Source organism: Cucumis melo, chromosome 5 (assembly GCF_025177605.1).
Source record: "Cucumis melo cultivar AY chromosome 5, USDA_Cmelo_AY_1.0, whole genome shotgun sequence".
Classification (NCBI taxonomy): Eukaryota; Viridiplantae; Streptophyta; class Magnoliopsida; order Cucurbitales; family Cucurbitaceae; genus Cucumis; species Cucumis melo.
The window spans coordinates 28,284,432-28,305,789 of record NC_066861.1 but is presented as its reverse complement, the minus strand read 5'-3'; the positions used below and the strand labels follow the sequence as shown (position 1 = coordinate 28,305,789).

Below are 21,358 nucleotides of genomic sequence, written 5' to 3'. Positions count from 1 at the left end.
AAGAGCAAATCGAAAATCTTACATATGTATAACCTCAGCCGAAGGTTGATGTTTCTAAAATTTGAAAAATATTTTTCAAAGAATAGTAGTAAAACGTCGCACCATGATTTTGTTTATTTATTATTAGGATAAGTATAATAAGTAGCAATTTTAGGGGTAATATTTAGGAATATAGCATTTAAAAAAGATTATAAATATAGCAAAATTTATTAGCGATATACTTCTATTATTGATAGACTCTTATTATCACTATTTGCAATATAGTTTATCCATGATGAACTTCTATCTCTAATAAATTATGACAAACTTTACTATAATTTCTATTTTTTAAAAATATTACTATATATGTCAATACTTTAAATCAAATTATTATATTTACAACTTTTCTTTATTATTATTGGTTGAGGGATCAATGCGCTAAAATTCGAAACCTAACAATAAATGCATTATTTTTTCTAATTTTAATTTGTATATGTTAATCACATAAAATTCTAAGACTATCATAAGTGTAATTTTAAACTATATGATTGACATATAAGAGGTTCATATTCAAGTAATAAATGAAAAAATTTGCTCTATGTGAAAGATAGATATAATGCGTCCAAGTGGAACTCTAATCCTATAATCAATTTAAATACACAAATTTGAGTGGAAAATTTAAACTTCCACCCTATGATGCGTACTTTATTCCAATTGAAATATATTCATGTTGATTGTTTATCTTAATATGAAAAGAAATCAAAACAAAGAAAAAATTAATGTATATACACTCGAGTTTGAATGAGATTCAAATATTTTTATTATAGTTGTGGGAGACGTCAATGAACTGTGCATGCATGTAATGTATGAAAATGAATGATGATAAATTTTTAAATTTAGGTGTGACATTTTGAGAAATTATAATAAAAATATTAAATTTGAATCGAAGGGTGAGGATGAAGGGTTGATTTATGGCAAAGTCAGTGTAGCATTTGGCTCAGCTGAGACATCTAAATTCATTTCTGTTGAGAGCGAGAGAAAAGAGAGACTTGGTAGCCATAAATTGGCGCGAATTTAACGGAACTACCGAACTTACCGGTCTTTATGAACAATGTCACTCCCACATTCCATCCCATCCACATTCACTACCTCTCTCTCTCTAAAGCACACATTTTTTTTTTCTTTCTCACATCTCAATACCTTCTTTTCCTTCATTTTCTTCATCCACTTCCTCCCCCCCAATGTCTCTTTTCTGCATTTTCTTCCATTACACTCCGACCCATCTCCCATTTTCTTCCATTCTCTGCTTTCTCATGTGAATTTAGTCATGATTTTTGTCAAATGGGCCATTTTGGGTCATTCTAGTTTTGATCAAGGTGATGTTTTCTTTAGCCGTTGTGTCTTTGGTATGGTGTATGAGTTAGGCAGCTGAAGTGTTTGAAGAAAGTACCCAATCGTCAACAAGCTTCAGATTGCAGCATTAGAAATGGTTGGTGTACTGCCATCATATATCTTGATTGAATCACACACACACACACACACACAAAGTTCTGAATTATAGCTTTTATGTTTGGCTGTAATATTTATTTGCTAGATCAAAGGGGCTAAGGAATCACAAAAGATGTATTGCATTGTGATCTGATGCTGCTGATTAGATTGATAGCTGAAAATGTCATTTAACTGATTTCTGTTCATAATCTTCAAATAGACCTTGAAAATGATGCAAGATAATAAAAATGTGGTAAGTGAATGACTATAAGTGATGATTTTCTGCTCATAGAGATATGTAATGGAAAAGATTTAGAAATCATTGTCTATGTTAGAATGTAAATCTAAGGCTTATGATGGGGTGGGAGGATGAGCATTAGCAGGTGCAAAGTCGATCAATATCCCCTAATAACTGGGCATTTTCATCACAGGGTAGAGATTTTGCAGTAGTATGGATGCTTGCTGTCATATAGCTTTCCTAGTAAATATTTTTCTCTTGGGATGTTTTTTTAGGATATCAGTTAGAAGCAAGTTCAAACAAATCGTGTTTCCATGGAAATGGAACATATAGAGAACTTAAGAGTTGAGTTCGTGCTGGACTCCTCCCTTCTATGGAGAGAAGAATTGTAATAAGCGAAGAGAAGAATTGTAATAAGCGAAGTTATTTTGCTTTGGAAAGAACTTACTATTTCAAAATAAACCCCGGATGCCCTTTGCATAATTTCTGTAGCTTGTTTGCAAGGATGTGTATACTTTTCATAAATGTGTCTCTTCAGAAGTAATTTCAAAGTATTATTTATTTTTAAAAATAGTGCAAATGTGATAATTTCTGAATTAAGTTTTTTTTTCTTCCAAATATGCAGGGTACTCCAGTTAACATTATTGTAGGTTCTCATGTCTGGATCGAAGATCCAGAAGTTGCTTGGCTCGATGGACAGGTGTCCAAGATTACAGGACAGGAAGCTGAGATCCAAGCCAGCAATGGAAAAAAAGTAGGCAAAGACCTTTTCTTTCTTTCATATTATCATTAAAGTTTTGCTAAAAGAAGATAATTTATAGGAAGTTCAGAAGGTAGGATATAGATATATATTTTTGAACAAGAAACATATACAAGAATCCCTGTATTTTCTCAATATAGTAACAATTCTTTTGACTCAGATGTTCCTTACGGTCTCTCTTAGAAACACTGCTTCACCGTTTATCTCAACAAATATTAATTTTTGTATGCTATTTGGCATCTTAGGTTGTTGCAAAATTATCCAAAATATACCCCAAAGATATGGAAGCTCCAGCTGGTGGCGTTGATGACATGACAAAGCTATCTTACTTGCATGAGCCTGGAGTTCTACAAAATTTAAAAATACGATACGAACTCAATGAAATCTATGTAAATTTTCACCCTTCATATTGTAGCTATCAACTCTGTTGAAGAAAAAAAAGTATATCGTATAATCTTCCTTCTCATTGCAGACATACACTGGCAATATTCTTATTGCTATTAATCCATTCCAAAGATTGCCTCATCTTTATGATGGTCACATGATGCAACAATACAAAGGAGCGCCATTTGGAGAACTGAGTCCTCATGTTTTTGCTGTTGCTGATGTTGCATACAGGTTAAATTTCAACATTTTAATCTTGAAGAAATTCTACATACTGACAATTAACATTTATACCAAAACAGGGCAATGATTAATGAGGGTAAAAGCAATTCAATTCTGGTCAGTGGTGAAAGTGGAGCAGGGAAGACTGAAACCACAAAAATGCTCATGAGGTACCTTGCATTTTTAGGTGGCCGGGCGGCCACTGAAGGACGAACAGTTGAGCAACAAGTGCTTGAGGTATGATAAATTAGAACTTCAATATAAAACCACTATTTTCTCCAGAACAGTAAGACACGTTTTAAGCTATGTTTTCTACCCTCAAATATTATATAGTTAACTTCTGATTCAAGTCTCGTGGTATTTTCTCCCTTTGACTTGATTTGCAGTCAAATCCAGTGCTCGAAGCTTTTGGAAATGCTAAAACCGTCAGAAATAACAATTCCAGGTACAATATGTGAAGGATTGAATGTGTTTCTATATAAAATAGTAGTGTTTGGTTAACACTTAAAAATATGCTTTTAACTTATTAAAAGCATTTTCTAAAAGTTTCAAGATTTAGAAGTAGTTGAGAAATTCTAGAACTTGATAAAAAGCACTTAAAGTGCTTTTAGTGAAACATTTAATTACTTTTCTTTCGAAAGTGTTTAAAAAGAGTGTTTCAATCATATTTCTTTTTCATAGACAAACCTTTCCACATTCCAAGAGGTATAAAATTCATTTCCCCTGGCAGTTCAAATTACATTCATTAACTTTACTTCATTTAATGCATGCAATTTCCTCATGAAAATTCATTTTTAGAAACTAATAAAAGAAGCAAACTTTCATTTCTCAAATTGTTCCTGAGAATTATTTTCTCCATGCAGTCGATTTGGTAAATTCGTTGAAATCCAGTTTGACAAGCATGGGAGAATCTCAGGAGCAGCTATCCGAACTTACCTCCTCGAGAGATCTCGTGTTTGCCAAGTTTCTGATCCTGAGCGCAACTATCATTGCTTTTATCTCCTTTGTGCTGCACCTCAGGAGGTATTCAGCAGTTCTTAAACTAAGAATGTCACATTGTTTCGGACACGTGATCGTGAAATTGGCACGGTCCTGGTTTGTGAATGAGATTGTTTGTGATATAACAGGAAATTGAAAAATACAAGTTGGGAAATCCCAGGTCATTTCATTATCTAAATCAATCAAATTGCTATGAGCTGGTTGATGTAAGTGATGCTCATGACTATCTTGCAACTAGAAGAGCTATGGATGTTGTTGGAATAAGTGCGAAGGAGCAGGTATGGTATCTGCTGCAGCTTGTAACTATTTCCTAATTTTGAGCATAGTTAATCATCTTCTTATGTCTTTCCTCTCTTCTCTCTTTACTCTGTCAGGAAGCAATCTTTAGGGTTGTTGCTGCAATTCTTCATCTTGGAAACATTGAATTTACTAAGGGAAAAGAAGTTGATTCATCAATTCCAAAAGATGACAAGGCTAAGTTCCATCTTAAAATGACTTCAGAGCTTCTCATGTATTGATCCTACATTAAAATGGTGCTTATGATCACATCTTTTTATATTAGTGGTATTCATCTAACCGCACGTTTATCAGGTGTGATAATGCTGGCCTTGAAGATGCATTATGTAAGCGTGTCATGATCACCCCTGAAGAAGTGATAAAACGTAGCTTGGATCCTCAAAGTGCAGCTGTTAGTCGTGATGGTTTGGCTAAAACTATATATTCTCGACTATTTGACTGGTAAATTTCCAGCTTTTAAAAGATGTCATTCGCTTTAATGGCTAATAATTGAACTACACCCTGAAACTACTATACAAGATTGAAACTAGAAAACAATACCAAGTTCCATACGGAGTCTAAATGTCTTTTATCTCCCATGCAGGCTGGTTGATAAAATTAATGTCTCAATTGGACAAGATCCTAACTCAAAGTCCCTGATTGGGGTCCTTGATATCTATGGTTTTGAAAGCTTCAAAGCTAACAGGTAAGGGATAATGCTTGTAAATATGGATATTGGTTCAAGTTTTCCAATCGACCCATATATCAAAATCAAAGAGATAAAAGAAAAACAAACAGATGTAAGCATTAGAGGCTACTGGTTGATGGAGTGAATTACATAAGTTTAATTGGAGTTCCATTATTAGCTTAGTTTGCTTCTTGTAACTTAGCAATACTTTGAAATTTTGTTCTCATTAAATGTCCTCCAACAAGCTCTTTCATGTAACTCGTAGATGCTTTGCGTGATTTTAATCCATAAATACGGCCACGTTATTTGTTATTTATCATGGTCATGCATTATTCACTGAATTATGTGCATGTTCATGTGTGATTATATCGGTGTAAGCTTTGTATTTGTACTTTTGGAAATTCTTGTAACTTAATTTCAGCATATCATGCTGTGCAGTTTTGAGCAGTTCTGCATTAACTTCACAAACGAGAAGTTACAGCAACATTTCAATCAGGTGACTTTCAGAAATCATTACACCATTTAAGCACTCTTAACTTGCTTTTCATTAATTAATACACATATGTTTCCAGCACGTTTTCAAAATGGAACAAGAAGAATATACAAAAGAAGAGATTGATTGGAGTTACATTGAGTTTGTCGACAACCAAGATGTGTTAGATCTTATTGAAAAGGTTAGATATATATATTTTTTTTCATTTTTTCATTTTCCTAATTTTATCCATTCAACATGGTAGTATATGCAAATGGATGTACACGTATCTTTATGTATATTGTTCAAAATGGCGAGTTCATAAATATATATATCCGATCAGCAATAGGTGATTAACATAATAAATGGTCCTTCAATAATATTGATTAGACATTTGATTGATTACACTACAACACCGGATAGACAACTAATGAAACAAAGAAATCTACAAGTACTTTGTGACCAAACCTGATTATTGTCCAACCTATCGTTAATCTCATGATTACTTCTCTTATTTTAGAGAGATTTTTTTGTTGCTTCTGTTACTTTCATGTAAACAAAAACAATTGTCTATTGTAGATTAGAGCAAATAAAAAAAAAAACAAAAAAATACAAAAACAAAACAAAACAAAAAAAAATCAAATGTGGGATAATGATAGATGAAAAGAAACAACTAGGACTATCCCTATAATTTATATTGTGAGTTTCAACCATGTAGACTTGGATGCATCAAATAGTTCCTTGAACATTTCACCATTATCAGATGGAATAGAAAAGAGCATTAAAAAGTTACATTGACGACCATTTCAATTTAACTTATATGAAAAAGTCTATTTAGGTTTCAATATCTCTTTATAGTTCTCTTTTCTCCAAAGTTCAATGATAGACGAGGTGAGAGATTTGAACCTATAACCTCAATCAAGGACATGCTTTAAGCCAGTTGAGTTGTGCACATGTCGGCAATATCCCTTTGTAGTCATGACTATGGTTTTGATATATTCTCATAATCAAATCTTGTACATTAATATTGTCATGCCTTTCTGAAGTTGGTTGTGGTATCTTTATTTGACAGAAACCCGGTGGAATTGTGGCTCTCCTTGATGAAGCTTGGTAAGTTTTTTGTAATTCAATTAAATTATCTAAAATGTCACTTTTCACGGAGACTGACCATTATCAGGTAGGGAATTTCTTGTCATTATACAATTCTTAAAGAAGTTGTGTATTTTGTTCAACACTTCAATTTTTTTTTTTTTTAATTCAATTGTAGTTCTATCAGTTTTAACATGTAAGTTGTCCTTTTTCATCTTTTTTTCAGCATGTTTCCAAAGTCAACACATGAGACATTTGCTAACAAACTCTATCAGACTTTCAAAACACATAAGCGGTTTATAAAGCCAAAACTTTCTCGAACAGATTTTACCATTGCTCATTATGCTGGAGAGGTAAATTGAACTCCAAGGCATAATTTTGTTCATGGCAGGGAAGATTCTTCCGCTTACAATTTATGTATTTGTTATCAGGTTTTGTATCAATCTGATCAGTTTTTGGACAAAAACAAGGATTATGTAGTTCCTGAACATCAGGATTTGTTAGGTGCATCCAAATGTTCATTTGTTGCTGGTCTTTTCCCCCCTCTAAAAGAAGAATCTGCAAAATCTTCCAAGTTTTCTTCAATTGGATCTCGCTTTAAGGTAGTTCTCTCAATCATCAAAATAATTTCTGTGACAAGAACAAACAACAAATTCAAACCTCACATAAAAAGGCATTAGGATGAAACCTTTTTTTATCAATCAGTTACTTAATCTGAATGTAACATCCTAACTTGCCTTCTTGGAAACTAAGATATCTTTTCGTGTTGAGAGATCATAACCTTAAGTACTGGATCATGTGTTTGCAGCTACAACTACAACAGTTAATGGAGACACTAAATTCCACAGAACCTCACTACATCAGATGTGTGAAGCCAAACAACCTCTTGAAACCTGCCATATTTGAGAATGTCAACATTATGCAACAACTACGTTGTGGTGTGAGTACTACTTTTCTTTCCTATTTTGTTCAGTCAGTAACTGGATTTTGATTCTCCCTCTCTACAATAATTTCAATGCTTTTATAGGGTGTCTTAGAGGCAATCAGAATCAGCTGTGCTGGGTACCCTACTCGCCGTGCATTCTTTGAATTCATTAACCGATTTGGAATTTTAGCTCAAGAATCCTTAGAAGGAAAGTAAGTATTTTCAGTTTCGAATATTTTATAGCTCTCTCTCACTCTCATACACTTTCTTAAGTTTTGTGGTGTGGGAAACAGAGAGCACCTCTGGTATTCATTCTGTAACAATACTGCTTAGAGGAATTTATATTCTGCATTCTGAAACCAACTTCCTTTTCTTGGTGAGCAGCTACGATGAAAAGACTGTTTGCAAAAAGATATTAGAAAAGCAGGGACTTAAAGGGTTTCAGGTAAGACAGAAAGTTCCTTGAGCTTGTCTTACATCTACTTCTATGTGAAAAATACTTCTTTCTTAAATAATGAATCACTTTCAAAACTAAAATAATCTAACCTTAACTTTCACAATTATTACATTAACCAATAGAATATAATCACAAGATTTTGATATTTTTTTTTCCACTAGCAACAATGATGGAGTGGTTGTATGTGTTTTAAAACATCTACTTATATCAAATCTTATTCTTAATGAAAAATTTGCCCAAGCATGCAGTCATATATGGTGAACATGAGGCATATATATCAACTTGCATTTTGCAGATAGGTAAGACAAAAGTATTCTTGAGGGCTGGTCAGATGGCTGAATTAGATGCTCGGAGAGCAGAGGTATTGAGTAATGCAGCAAAGACTATTCAACGGCGCACACGAACCCATATTGCTCGTAAACAGTTCATTGCATTACGAAAGGCAACCATATACGTGCAATCTAGATGGAGAGGTATGGCATTTGAATTAACTTGCTGGTACATGAGTTCTATAACAATCGATATGCCATTTACTTTTATGAAGGGCCCCCCACCAAATTGAGGAAATTTTAAGCTTCCTGTTAAGTACGTTGCTATGGTTCTTTCATTACCATGATTACAGGAAAACTGGCATGCAAACTTTTCAAGAATTTGAAGAGAGAGGCAGCTGCTGTGAAAATTCAGAAAAGTGCTCGAAGATTTCATGCAAGAAAAGCCTACAAAAGACTACAGGCCTCAGTGCTTTATGTGCAAACTGGATTAAGGGCAATGGCAGCTAGGAATGAATTCAGATTTAGGAAGCAGACAAAGGCGGCAATTATCATTCAGGTTCCATACTTATATTTTAATTGATTTAAGCAATCTATTCCTGTTATTGTTAGATTAAATATTTTCCTGTTAATATGTAAAATTGTAGGCTCGATGGCGTTGCCATAAAGCTGCGTCATACTATAAGAAACTTCAAAGAGGCTCAATAGTTGCACAATGTAGATGGAGGGGGAAAATTGCTAGAAAGGAACTTAGAAAACTCAAATTGGTAAGCATTGATCAATTTGTTATCTTGTATAGAATATATTTCATACTATATACTTGAAATTTGTCAGTTCGAAATATCCATTTGATAACTTGAAACCTTGTATGCTTGTATGTATGTACCAAAGTGGCAACCAACCAAGGATGTATCAAATCTCTTATCTAATCTTACTCTGATTAGTGGTTTGGATAGAAGTAGACAATATTCGTATATTTCAAACCCCAAGTTCTTTTCAGTCTCTTGTTCTCTGTTTCCATATTGGGCAACTTAAAAGCACTCTATTTTCAGGCTGCAAGGGAGACCGGTGCACTTAAAGAAGCAAAGGACAAGTTGGAAAAGAAAGTGGAGGAACTTACTTGGCGCATACAGTTAGAAAAACGCCTAAGGGTAATTTTATGTACATTAAATTTTATTATACTTGTCACAGGTGGGGTTTTATACGAAACTTATCACTGGGTAATAAACTATGAAAAATACTCCCCAATAAGACACTCAGGCAGTTTCTTTTCATCAAAATCTAAAAAGAACCAGTCAATTTGAAACAATCAATTACTTGTAGTTTTGATCTTCCTTTTTGGTTGACCTTATAGAGCTGACAACTTGTAACAAATTAACTACTTGTAGTCTTTTTCATCGTTTGTGGTTGACCCCAGAAACAATAGTTGTCTGAGATAAATATTTCGCCTAATAAGCTTTGTATCATCTGTGCAGACGGACCTGGAAGAGGCAAAAGCTCAGGAGATAGGAAAGTTACAAAATTCTTTGCAAGAACTGCAGACTAAAGTTGATGAAACTAACTCATTGCTCGTAAAGGAGCGAGAGGCTGCAAAGAAGGCTGTTGAAGAAGCACCTCCTGTTATTCAAGAAACCCAAGTTCTGGTTGAAGATACCAAGAAAATTGATGATTTGACAGCAGAAGTAGAAAGCTTAAAGGTATTAATGATTTTGCTCATCATATAAACTAAATTTATCTAAATCATTTTTTTTTCAGCCTCTTCTTTTCGTTGATTGAGCTCTGCATACTGAGACCAATATATTAGTGGTTATGCAAGTACATGAAAGTCAATGATTTGGCCTGATGTCATTAGTGACAATTTTTCTTTCTGTTTTCCGAACTTTTCTTTATTTTATGGTTGATTGGTATTTCAGCTAGATGAGAAGTGTTTCTAACATTCTGTTGTTATATATTAGTATTAACACGTGTCATATAATCAGTCATTCATTGCTTTTACCATTCCAGATGATTGATAATTCCTTTTACACTGGTTAATACATTTATTTTACAAATTCTCAGACCTCACTGGAGGCGGAGAAAAACAGAGCTGATGAATCTGAGAAAAAATGTAGTGAAGTAGAACAGTCTAGAGAAGAACAACGTAAAAAGTTAGAAGATACAGAGAAAAAAGCTCATCAGCTCCAGGAGTCATTGACCAGGTAATATCACTATGTTGAAAATAAATAAAGTTCTGTCAATCGCCTTCTTAGATTGCCTCTATCTATATATTTTGTAATGTGGGACTGCTGGAACTGAATTGTTCCGACTTTTTGTCGAATTTAGGTAGATGGACAATATTTATATGTTTACGAAAATTCAACTCAGATTGTAGTTAAGATTTCTAATAATTGTATTAAGGTTTTTTAGGGAACTCAGCGTATGATCTCTTGTTTTCAGTCTTTATAATAATCCTCTATATAAGTTTAAGGCACTTCATCTGTCTTCTACCTGAGTAAGAGCTACTAATTTGACATTCATGAATTGATTAACTGAACACTCTCTTGATTAGGCTAGAAGAGAAGCTTTCCAATTTGGAATCAGAGAATCAAGTTTTGCGCCAACAAGCTTTGTCTATGGCACCTAATAAAATCCTCTCAGGACGGTCTAGATCAATTCTTCAGGTATTATGAGACATTGCTATTGTATGGCAGACTGATAAGTAATAATTAATTACATTGTGATGTTGGGGATATTTACATGTGAACTTTTTGCGACAAATGACAGAGAGGTGCTGAAAGTGGTCATTATGGAGGAGAAGGGAGGACACCTTTGGTCAGTAAAAGTGTAAAACTGTTATTGAGCATGAAATTCGTTTGAAGGAATAAATAGAAGTTCTTCATTCCATTTTGGTTTTTCTTACGTTTAACTTACTATCTCATTTACTGAATCAGGATCTACACAGCCCCTCTATTAACCAAAGGGATTCAGAAGTAGAGGATAAACCTCAAAAATCACTTAATGATAAACAGCAAGAGAATCAAGATTTGCTCATTAGATGTATTGCGCAGCACCTTGGCTTTGCAGGAAACAGGCCAATTGCTGCTTGTATCATCTACAAGTGTCTGCTTCAGTGGAGGTCGTTTGAAGTCGAACGCACCAGTGTGTTTGATAAGATAATTCAAACTATAGGCCATGCAATTGAGGTTCAAACTGATTGACCTTACATGTTACGGCTCTTTTCTGCATGTCTTTTTAGTTTAGTGTCACTGCTAACATGAATACAAACACCATTTTCTTTCCAGTCTCAGGATAACAATGATGTCTTGGCCTATTGGTTATCCAACGCTTCAACGCTTCTCTTACTGCTTCAACGTACATTGAAAGCAAGTGGTGCTGCTGGAATGGCTCCACAACGTCGAAGATCATCGTCAGCTACAATATTTGGGAGGATGACGCAAGTTAATACAAAAGAATTCACGAATCCTTGTTATTCTATACATAAACTACCATCATACTTAAATTTATCTGATGTTCTTCTTCTCTAAACTTTTTCTAGAGTTTCCGAGGAGCTCCACAAGGAGTCAATCTATCCTTAATCAATGGTGGAACAAGTGGTGGAGTGGACACTTTAAGGCAAGTTGAAGCGAAGTACCCTGCTTTGCTTTTCAAGCAGCAGCTGACAGCCTATGTAGAGAAAATTTATGGAATGATAAGAGATAATCTGAAGAAAGAAATTTCTCCATTGCTAGGATTGTGCATCCAGGTATGTATATTTAGAGTTATACCTCATGAATTATCTGGTTCACTTCTTTAGTTTCATTTCTTCCTAATCACTAATAGTCTAACCCTTATTCATGTAATATGGAAAAGGCACCAAGAACATCAAGGGCAAGTTTGGTGAAGGGATCTTCTCGTTCTGTTGCCAACACCGAGGCCCAACGTGCCTTGATTGCTCACTGGCAAGGAATCGTGAAGAGCCTCGGAAACTTCTTAAACACCTTAAAAGCAAATCATGTATGCAGAACCTTTAGCTTCTTTTTGCAAATATGGTTGACAAGTTATTACCTTGTGATTTCTCAAGTTGAAATTCTCTTTAATGATTGTTTTACTCCAGAAGCGCGCATACGTAGGTGTAATTGGTTGTTTTGGATCTTTTTAGTTGTTTTCTTTTTCTGACTCATATATTCTTTTTCCTTCCTATGTCTAATGTCATTATAGGTACCCCCATTTTTGGTTCGCAAAGTCTTCATACAAATATTTTCTTTCATCAACGTCCAACTGTTTAACAGGTATTCAGCCCTCCCATTTCTTGTTTTTGAGGTACTTAACCAACAGCTTTCTCAATCAGAAAACATGTTTTCTTTCTTTACAGTCTTCTATTACGACGAGAATGTTGTTCATTTAGCAATGGTGAATACGTCAAAGCTGGGCTGTCCGAATTAGAGCATTGGTGTTATAAAGCTACTGATGAGGTACCTTGAATATGCTGCTTTGTCTTATTTATTTTGTTTAAACGGTTACTGACTGATAAAATTAAAATACAGTATGCAGGTTCTGCTTGGGACGAGCTAAAGCATATTAGACAAGCGATCGGGTTTCTGGTATCTCCCCATCCTTCTATTATGTCCAAGTCCTCCCCCCAAAAACTTTTTGAATTGGAAAAATAAGCTAAATTCTTGCTTCAATACTGTAATAGGTTATTCATCAGAAGCCAAAGAAGACATTAGATGAAATAAGTCACGATCTGTGTCCGGTAAGTGGCGTCTAAGCAATTGGTGTCCAATGCACATACATAAGTACTGTTTTTATGCAGTTACTCACCTAATGACCATACCAAATTCTTCATTCATAGGTACTAAGTATACAGCAGCTGTATCGTATAAGTACGATGTACTGGGATGACAAATATGGCACCCATAGTGTTTCACCCGATGTAAGATTTTAAACATTGTATCATCTCTTGTAGTTCGACTCCAAAGATTTATGTTTGAACCACTCTTGTTTATATCATTTTTGCAAAAGTGCATAAATCTTTATTGTTCAATCTTCTCCTAGGTTATATCCAATATGAGAGTGTTAATGACCGAAGATTCAAACCATGCAATTAGCAATTCATTTCTATTGGACGACGATTCAAGGTTAGTATCTTTTTACCAGGATTTGAAGGACAGTAAATATATATTTTTCTCAATCTTTGTGAAAAAGAAAAATCATAAAGGGCCTTATTTATATATGAACCACTACTTTACGTGTGTTGTATATTGCTACTTGATTTGTTTTACCAAACACAAAACAAAACAACCTTAACAATTTTATTGGTTGCGTTTGTACTGCAGCATTCCATTCTCAGTTGATGATTTATCAAAGTCTATGGAACAAATAGACATCGGAGATATCGAACCACCACCACTGATTCGGGAAAACTCGGGCTTTAGTTTCTTGTTACCACGAACAGACTAATAGACAAATCTCTGATCTCCTTCTCTCTCTCAGAGCTTAAATTGTCAAGTTCCTGTCTGAATTGGAACCCCCCCACATGCTTATTTCCTCAAGATCAGGTTCTACAGATGCAAATATGCCTTGCAGTTTGAACTGAAATGAAGACAACTCTGCCACAAAATGGCTAAGAAATTGCTTCAAATCACTTTCCTAACATTGTAGTTCAAATTTCTTCACTATACCTTGTATGAGTTTTAGATTTTTGGAGACAGTCAGTTGAAGTAGAAGGCGGTATCATAGATTTCCACATTTTGTTTGTATTTTAGTTGTATTTTCTCTGAGATTGTTTCCATTAACTTTATAAATAATAAGTCATCATCAGTTCAGAATAATGTTTTTTTCTTTATCAAATTGCTTACAGATTGGTAAGCTTCATATCAACTTAGTTTGACTCAAGAAAGAGAGCTTAAATATTTAAGAATTAGCTGGCTGAGTTATCACACTACAAAATACTCATACTGTTTATTCTGCTATCATGTGCGAAACCTTTAAACAAAGCACCAAAACAGTATATCAAGCAAAGGAGTATAATTTTCTTGTAGTTAATTGCTCAAAATTTGATCTCTGACTAAAGTGTAAATCAACTCTCCCAGATTGGGGTAAGAATTCAACCCAATATGGATCAAATCAACGAGTTTTCCTTACTTCCGTATTTCGCTCAAAAGATTGAATGGAGGAGATACAGATAGTGTATCAAGTTGTTTCTACTGCCTTGGTTATTACATTAAGTAATCTGAAATGGGAGAAACTTAGCACTATATTCCCTATTATTTAACTAAAATTAGCACTAATCACCCTCTCAAAGGTCCATTGCTTGATCCCATTCTACAATAAGAGAAAACAAAATAGCTTGGTTATTACTTAAAGCAAAAGAAAGACTTGATAGAATTTAATAGTTACTATTGATGTATATGCTTCAATCATAAGAGTTTCAATATAGGGAAGATGTTCAATTCCTAAGCATAGGGGATCGAAGATGTTGGTCTAAGTTGATTTATTTATTAGACTTTAAAGTTTTGATTTTAATTGATAATTTAATACAATTCCCAATGTTTACGGCTATAAATTGATTTCTATAAATTGATTTTACCCAAAAATTTAATAAACATGGGCACAAAAAATAAATTAAAGAAAAAAAAGTATCCCTAAATTGTAATAATGGTTTTTTCTATTTCAATTATATCCATTACAGTTGACCTAAAGCTCACTATGGTACAATAGTGATTAAGTATGAATGAACTAAATGGTAAATTGCTAGTATCATTTGTCCTAACTTTTGAAAAATAATAAAGAGAAAGGCCCTCTACTATTTTCGAAGCGCATACACTAACAATATTACTAATTATTCATATTCTCCCTCATGCATCACCAGTGGACGTATAGAGCATAAAGTTTGAGTGAGAGTAGATGAGAAAGCACCCTCGCCCGTACATGTAAGAATACGAATACTATCATATTGGATTATTACTCGAGAGTGAGTGCAAGCCAACCAAAAGAGGGATGAAGAGAGTAGAAAAATAGGAAGAATACTGTTATCATGTAAGAGCACTAAAATCACGATAGACAATATAAATAAAGTAACGTATACTTTATGAGTTGAGATATCATGCTTTCTAACATTATAACATTACGACCACAGTGAGTTAGGGGTCGTATCTGAAAAAGAAAAACTATAATTAAAACATTGTATAAAGTTTTTTTGAAAAGAAAAAGAAAGAGAGAAAGTCTCTCACGAAGTGATCTAGTTTACTTTACCACATGAATCAAGTCAAATTTGGAGTTTGAATAAATATTGAAATTTTCAAAATGGTTTCAATTATGATTATTACTAGTCACATCAACAATGGCTTTAGTTGTCTAACTTTTCATGTGCTGCATACTAATATACATAATATAACTAGTCAAACTGCAAATCAACATCAATCACCATCATTATATATTTTTCAATCAGTATATAATCTTTTAGTAAAGAAAAAAAACATAAATGAAATCAAAATTACAAAATAATTAAATTTCTTTGATCAAACAAACAAATCAATCTTCTATTATCTTGACTTTGAATGATTACTTTGTATATATATATATATATAGAAGAAAAATAGTGTTCTAGATGCTTTAAACCGAACTCCTTGTATGACTATTATTTATTCAAGTTTCAAACTTCCAATATTTTTGGTTATACATGAATAATAAAATTATTATAAGTGTCATTAGTTTTTCTTTAATTACTTGAGAAAGTCATGTAATATACTGTGTGTGTATATATATATATATATATTAGTAGAATTCTTTAATATCTCAAAATATATATTAACTATTTTAAAATATTTGACGTATGAGCATGAAATGAAATGGGATGTTTAGAATATGATGATTACGTTCAGAGTTAATTAACATGCGAGGAGGAAATTTACATAATATATGATATGAACATTTTATTTTATCTAAAGGAAGCTAAGTTACCCCATGCAACGTCCAAAAGGCCATGGACAAGTCCACTTTTTAAGAAAAATAGGGAGGTGGTGTGCAGAAACGAGCGTCCAAGAAAAATGCTAGAGTTTCGAATTCTGGGCTAATCAGTTAAGTCATCGAATATATAGCAATCAAAAGATAACAAGTGGCTCTCGATTTAACACCTTGGTAGCCTTGGGTGCCAAAAACTTATAGACATAACACCAATGTAAGAAAATTTCATGCAAGTTGGTTTGGAAAACGAGACCAAACCAAGAAAAAGGGAACTAGAAATCCAAGTGCATGAGATGCCTGCAATGATATGGTGAATACGTGTGAAGTTCGAGACAACCAAATCATTTCAATTTAAGAGTGTTAAACTAAAATATTTACTTTTTCTATTAATATTTGATTCTTCCTAAAATAAAATGAGAAATTTTCAATTTATATTCCATCAACATTTAAATCTTAAATTTTTATTATTAACTTACAACTTTTTCTTCATATTTAGTAAAAAAATATTACGAGACATTTGATTTTTTAAATTAAACTTCAACGCCCTATGTTTTACAAAGAGAATCAATTTAGAACTTTAAATTAATTAGGACTATATTTGAAATTTTGTAAATGGATTCAACTATCACATATGTAGACTTATTCGATTATCAAATTTTCAACAAAATTTTTAATTAAAAATCAAATTTGTTCGATCATCTATACGAAAGTTTAAAAGCTTAATCGATAAAAGTAGAAGTCTCACATTATATTAATTTAAACAAATAGAAATATAAGGTTTAATTAAATTGATATTGCATGATTAATTAGCTAGATACAACGATTTTAAATTGATACAACCCTAAATGTATGAATACATTGGTAGTATGCGTAGAAGAAGTTGACTAAATGAAGCATATGTTGAAAAGGATCACATAGTTGAATTGAAAAATATTGCAGTTCACAAAGACTAAGGATTTTGTTTAATAATTAGAGGAAAAAGACTTTTAAATGTTTTGTATTTATATTTTAAAATTCAAAACTTCCTAATCTTAATTATGTGCTGTTGCCCTAATCCTAACCAAGTGATCGTTTTTTCTTTTGTTTTTTCATTTCTTTCAATTCATATGAGGTGAGAGATTTGAAGAGGCAAATATAACTTTAACCCAATTCAACTATAATTGAATTTGACAAATAATTATTATTATTATTATATATTATTATTTCTTAAAATGAATTGACCTAAAAATTGGATAATATATATGTTACATCCACATGATTATTATGTCAGAAAAATTCAAAATTTTGGATAGTTATAACCTAAACTAATTATTATTTTTAAAAAGTGTGTATATATATATTTGTGGATAATAAGATGAAAATAAGTAGTAAATAAATATTATTAGAATTTGGTTTACCAAAACATAACTTATTTTTTTCATTTATACTCTGTGGTCTAAGTTATCTCTTCAACTCTATATACTGTTTAAATTCTCTCTATATTTAGATGGTTTATTTTCTAATAAACTAAATATAATTCTGTTGACAAACCAATGTATATTAATACCTACGAGAATTATGGCTCGAAGGCTCCTATACCTTCAATTGTATTTAAAGAAACACGTATGTATTTTGATATTGTATTAAATATTATTTACTCGAGTATAAATCAAAATTTATTTTAATTGTTAGGTTAGTATGAACATAATTTAACAGACCTACAAAGATGTTAGCGAGCTCTTTGGCCAATTCCATCGTACATTTTCTGTCTCTAAAATTAGGGGGAAAAAAATAATTCTTCTATAATCATGAACTTTTTAATAAATTATTGAACAAATGCATACCAAAGACAAGCATATAAAAGTATTTGTTTCTAAATTATATTATTCATTTAGGATTTTTTTTTAAAAAAAAAGTCTTGGAACACAGCTGTTTGATTATAGCCCTAATTTTGGATTTCTTCTTTAATTTAGCTTTGTTTCCTTACCATTGATTTACCTCATGGTTCTCATCTTATTCACAAAAAAGTAGACAACCAAATTTTTTTTTTGTTTATGAACTAAAATTTCAAATTAAAGATCAAAAAAATCAAAAACCAAATATTCATACAAATGAAGGAAAAAAAGAACAAGTGAAAGTAGTTGTTCATAAATTAAATAAAGACACAAAACAAATTAATGTTCAAACATGTGTCTTCACAACAATTAATCCTAATTGAAATAAGCAAGTTCAAATAAAGTATATATACTTGAAGCTTGAAAATTTGCTTTTTTTTTTTTTTTTTTTTTTGCATATATATACTTGAATTCCCAATCAGACCAACAAAAGACAACCTTAAATATAATCTATTGGAAAAAACAAGAAGATTGAAATTCCATAATGTTGTTGGGAAGAATATTATTATTATTATTTTGTGTGTCAAAACAACCTTGATCATCAAATTGGAGGAGCGACGCCATGTGATCATCTGAGAACTTCAAAACTTCCATTTCACGATCTGCATGAAACATTGAAGATGGAGTTCGGGCGCAGTCGGAAAGCGGTTTCTGGTTCCTCGGGCGAGTAGGAGTACTGTTGGAATCGAAGCCGGTGAGTTGCTGAACAATGGCTCTGAACTCAAGTGCACTACTTGCTTTGATCATCATTGGACTTGAAATGTACTTTACTTTTATGGGTTTTCTTTGAACTTTTGTAGGGTTTTGGTTTTGGCTTTGGCTTTGGCTTTGGTTGGTGTATTGATTCTCTCCACACTTCCCCATTAGAGAGAGTTAGAGAGAGATTTATCTCTCTCTTGCTTTTGAACAAAGAATTGGTTCTGTGTATATATAATATTGATACCTAGAGATAATAAAGATGTAGAGAGTTGGAGAGTCAAAGTTATATATTTATTTAATATTAAATTACAACTATGTCTCTAAACTTTTTGATTAATATCTACTTAGTCCTAACTTCCAAAAGTAATAACTTAACCTATTTTGAATTTACATCTCTAATACACATAAAATTTTAATGGGTAAAATGCAAAAATCACCGTAAAATTAATACGGTGGTAGTTGCAATTATTATACTATCAAAAACTTAAAAAATTAAGCCCTCGAGTTTAGAAAATGTTATAATTGGAACCTCAAACGAACGAATTATATAAGTTTAAAGGTCTAATTTTTAAAACAATTAAAGATAACTTTTAAATACTTCGAAGATTTTTCATAAATGTATTAGACAATAAATTGAAATTAAAATTGTATTTTAAAATTCTATATAAAAGAAAATTACAGGAACCAAATAAATACATAAAATATTTCAAAATTATTTTGGATTAGGATTTATAATTGGATCACTTTCGAATATAAAAAAAAAAAGTAACCAAAACATTTACATTATAGTAAAATATGTCATGTTTATCAATTTGATATATAACAATAATAATATATCATATTTATTATTAATAGATGTCGATAAGTATGTATCATTGTCAACCTTTGATCAATTCAATATATTTGTGAATATATATTTGAACAATTTTATTATTAAAATAATTAAACTCTATGATCTAACCTGATATGTATTAATTACGGTAGATAAGGGGAGTTTTGGTTGCAGGAAGCAGAGGGGAAAGAAGAGTTGGTAATATAAAATAAATAAAGCATGCTTATGGAAATTGACTAAAGGAAAAATAACAATGTTTGGTTTATAATTAATGAACCAAAAGACTTTGCGTTTTCCTAGTCTACCAAAGTTTGGTCAATTTGTTTTTGTTGGTTTTTTGGTCTTTTGGGTGGTTGGAAATTGCCCCTTCTAAATTGTCTGCTTAAATGTCATAATCTCCACTTCCAAACAAAAAAGGAAAAACAAATGATAATTAACTCCTTCTGGTTTACCCTTTGATTTCAAGTTTATATATATATGGATAAAATCCTATTTTAGTCTTTGTTGTTGGGTCCATTTGATGTGAACTTGTCTTGTATCATGTAGGTATAATAGGTATTGTATTTGTTAGGTTTTTTTGTATTAAGACATGTATGACCGATAGAGGAATTATTTGAGTAAATAACGTGTATGCTTAGCTTTCTATTGAATGGAAAAAAGTTTAAAGTTAATTATGTTACAATTTTTTTTTTGAAAAAGATACATTGGGTTAGTAGGTGCTCCCGGACGTCTCCACTAGGTGGACAACCTCTTAGCATCATCCCCACTTCATTAATGATAAAAAAGAGAGTACAGGAAGCTAGGATAACGAACACAAAAAGGACTAGAGATAAGCCCAAGACACCCTAAGAAAGTTAACATAAAGCATTTAAATTTAGTGCAATAGTGCCAGCAGTGTAGTTGAGGAACTTTGGAGATCTGATAGTCCATAGGTCAGTGAGCGCGCGAACATCTTCCCAAGTTTCTGCCGAAGATTTTTCTTTATGTTACAAATTTAAACTCAATTTTTTGATTGGTTATAATCTACTTAATCGTAATTTTCTTAAAATAAATCAATTTGTACATCTAAATTTTTAAAATGGTCTTTAGCTTATAGACCCGAACATTTTTCAACTTTTGGCATCACCTCCATCGCCCATAATTTCCATCCTTTCTTGCCCTTATTATCTTCTTCTCTTTTTCTTGCTCGAGCTATTTCTTCTTGGTTGTCTTTTTTCTTGAATATGGACGTATCTAAATTGGTTTGGTAAAATATTCTCTTCCTACGACTTTATAAATTTTTATAATTGTGTCAAACAATTAAATTACAAATTAGTAATTATATCAATTTAAAAATCTGATGGATATCAATTTAGCTTTTTTATTTGTGAGTGAAAGTTAAGCAACGATGGTGTTCTAATGTAGTTTTTAGAGTGATTCCATAAGAGGATCGACGATAATAAATTTTTAAGTAGAAGATGATTGTTTGGAATGCAGATAGTCTTGACACATGCAAATCAGAGTAGGTTGGGTTAAATGATTATAGATGAGATGTTGATCATGTTGTCTTTCTTGTCAAAGGAGACATCAACTTCCTTTGAAGAAAAAAAAAACAAAAACAAAAATAGAATTCATCCTTATGTTATTCTACTTGTGATGTGATGTTAGAAGTTCTACAAGTTTGCACACAAGGATATTGAGTCGTGGTGTGATTTTCCAAGGTGTGTGATGGAAGTTCTATTGATAGGTTGATGAACTTCTAGGTGAGTCAAGTAGGTGGAAGT

The 21,358-nt window shown here is 32.3% G+C and overlaps 1 protein-coding gene across 2 annotated transcripts; it reads left to right on the top strand.

Moving 5' to 3' along the window:
• Positions 1 to 751: 751 nt before the first annotated feature.
• Positions 752 to 14,056, top strand: LOC103496290 (myosin-11). 2 transcript variants are annotated; one of them, XM_008458093.3, is made up of 38 exons: positions 752 to 1,468; positions 2,331 to 2,459; positions 2,711 to 2,854; positions 2,938 to 3,083; positions 3,152 to 3,308; positions 3,458 to 3,516; positions 3,935 to 4,094; positions 4,199 to 4,348; positions 4,445 to 4,581; positions 4,662 to 4,808; positions 4,951 to 5,052; positions 5,473 to 5,530; positions 5,607 to 5,708; positions 6,579 to 6,616; positions 6,822 to 6,948; positions 7,027 to 7,197; positions 7,404 to 7,535; positions 7,623 to 7,732; positions 7,905 to 7,965; positions 8,273 to 8,450; positions 8,600 to 8,805; positions 8,894 to 9,013; positions 9,299 to 9,397; positions 9,722 to 9,943; positions 10,305 to 10,444; positions 10,795 to 10,906; positions 11,010 to 11,057; positions 11,177 to 11,428; positions 11,528 to 11,683; positions 11,782 to 11,988; positions 12,096 to 12,239; positions 12,444 to 12,514; positions 12,598 to 12,697; positions 12,770 to 12,826; positions 12,922 to 12,978; positions 13,078 to 13,158; positions 13,281 to 13,363; positions 13,562 to 14,056. In XM_008458093.3, the coding sequence occupies exons 1-38, from the start codon at positions 1,466 to 1,468 to the stop codon at positions 13,683 to 13,685; spliced, it is 4,590 nt and encodes a 1,529-aa protein (XP_008456315.2). In that variant the 5' UTR covers positions 752 to 1,465; the 3' UTR covers positions 13,686 to 14,056. The 2 variants fall into 2 exon arrangements, with proteins under 2 accessions (XP_008456315.2, XP_008456307.2); XM_008458085.3 differs by lacking the exon at positions 752 to 1,468 and having other exon boundaries at positions 2,325 to 2,459.
• Positions 14,057 to 21,358: the final 7,302 nt, after the last annotated feature.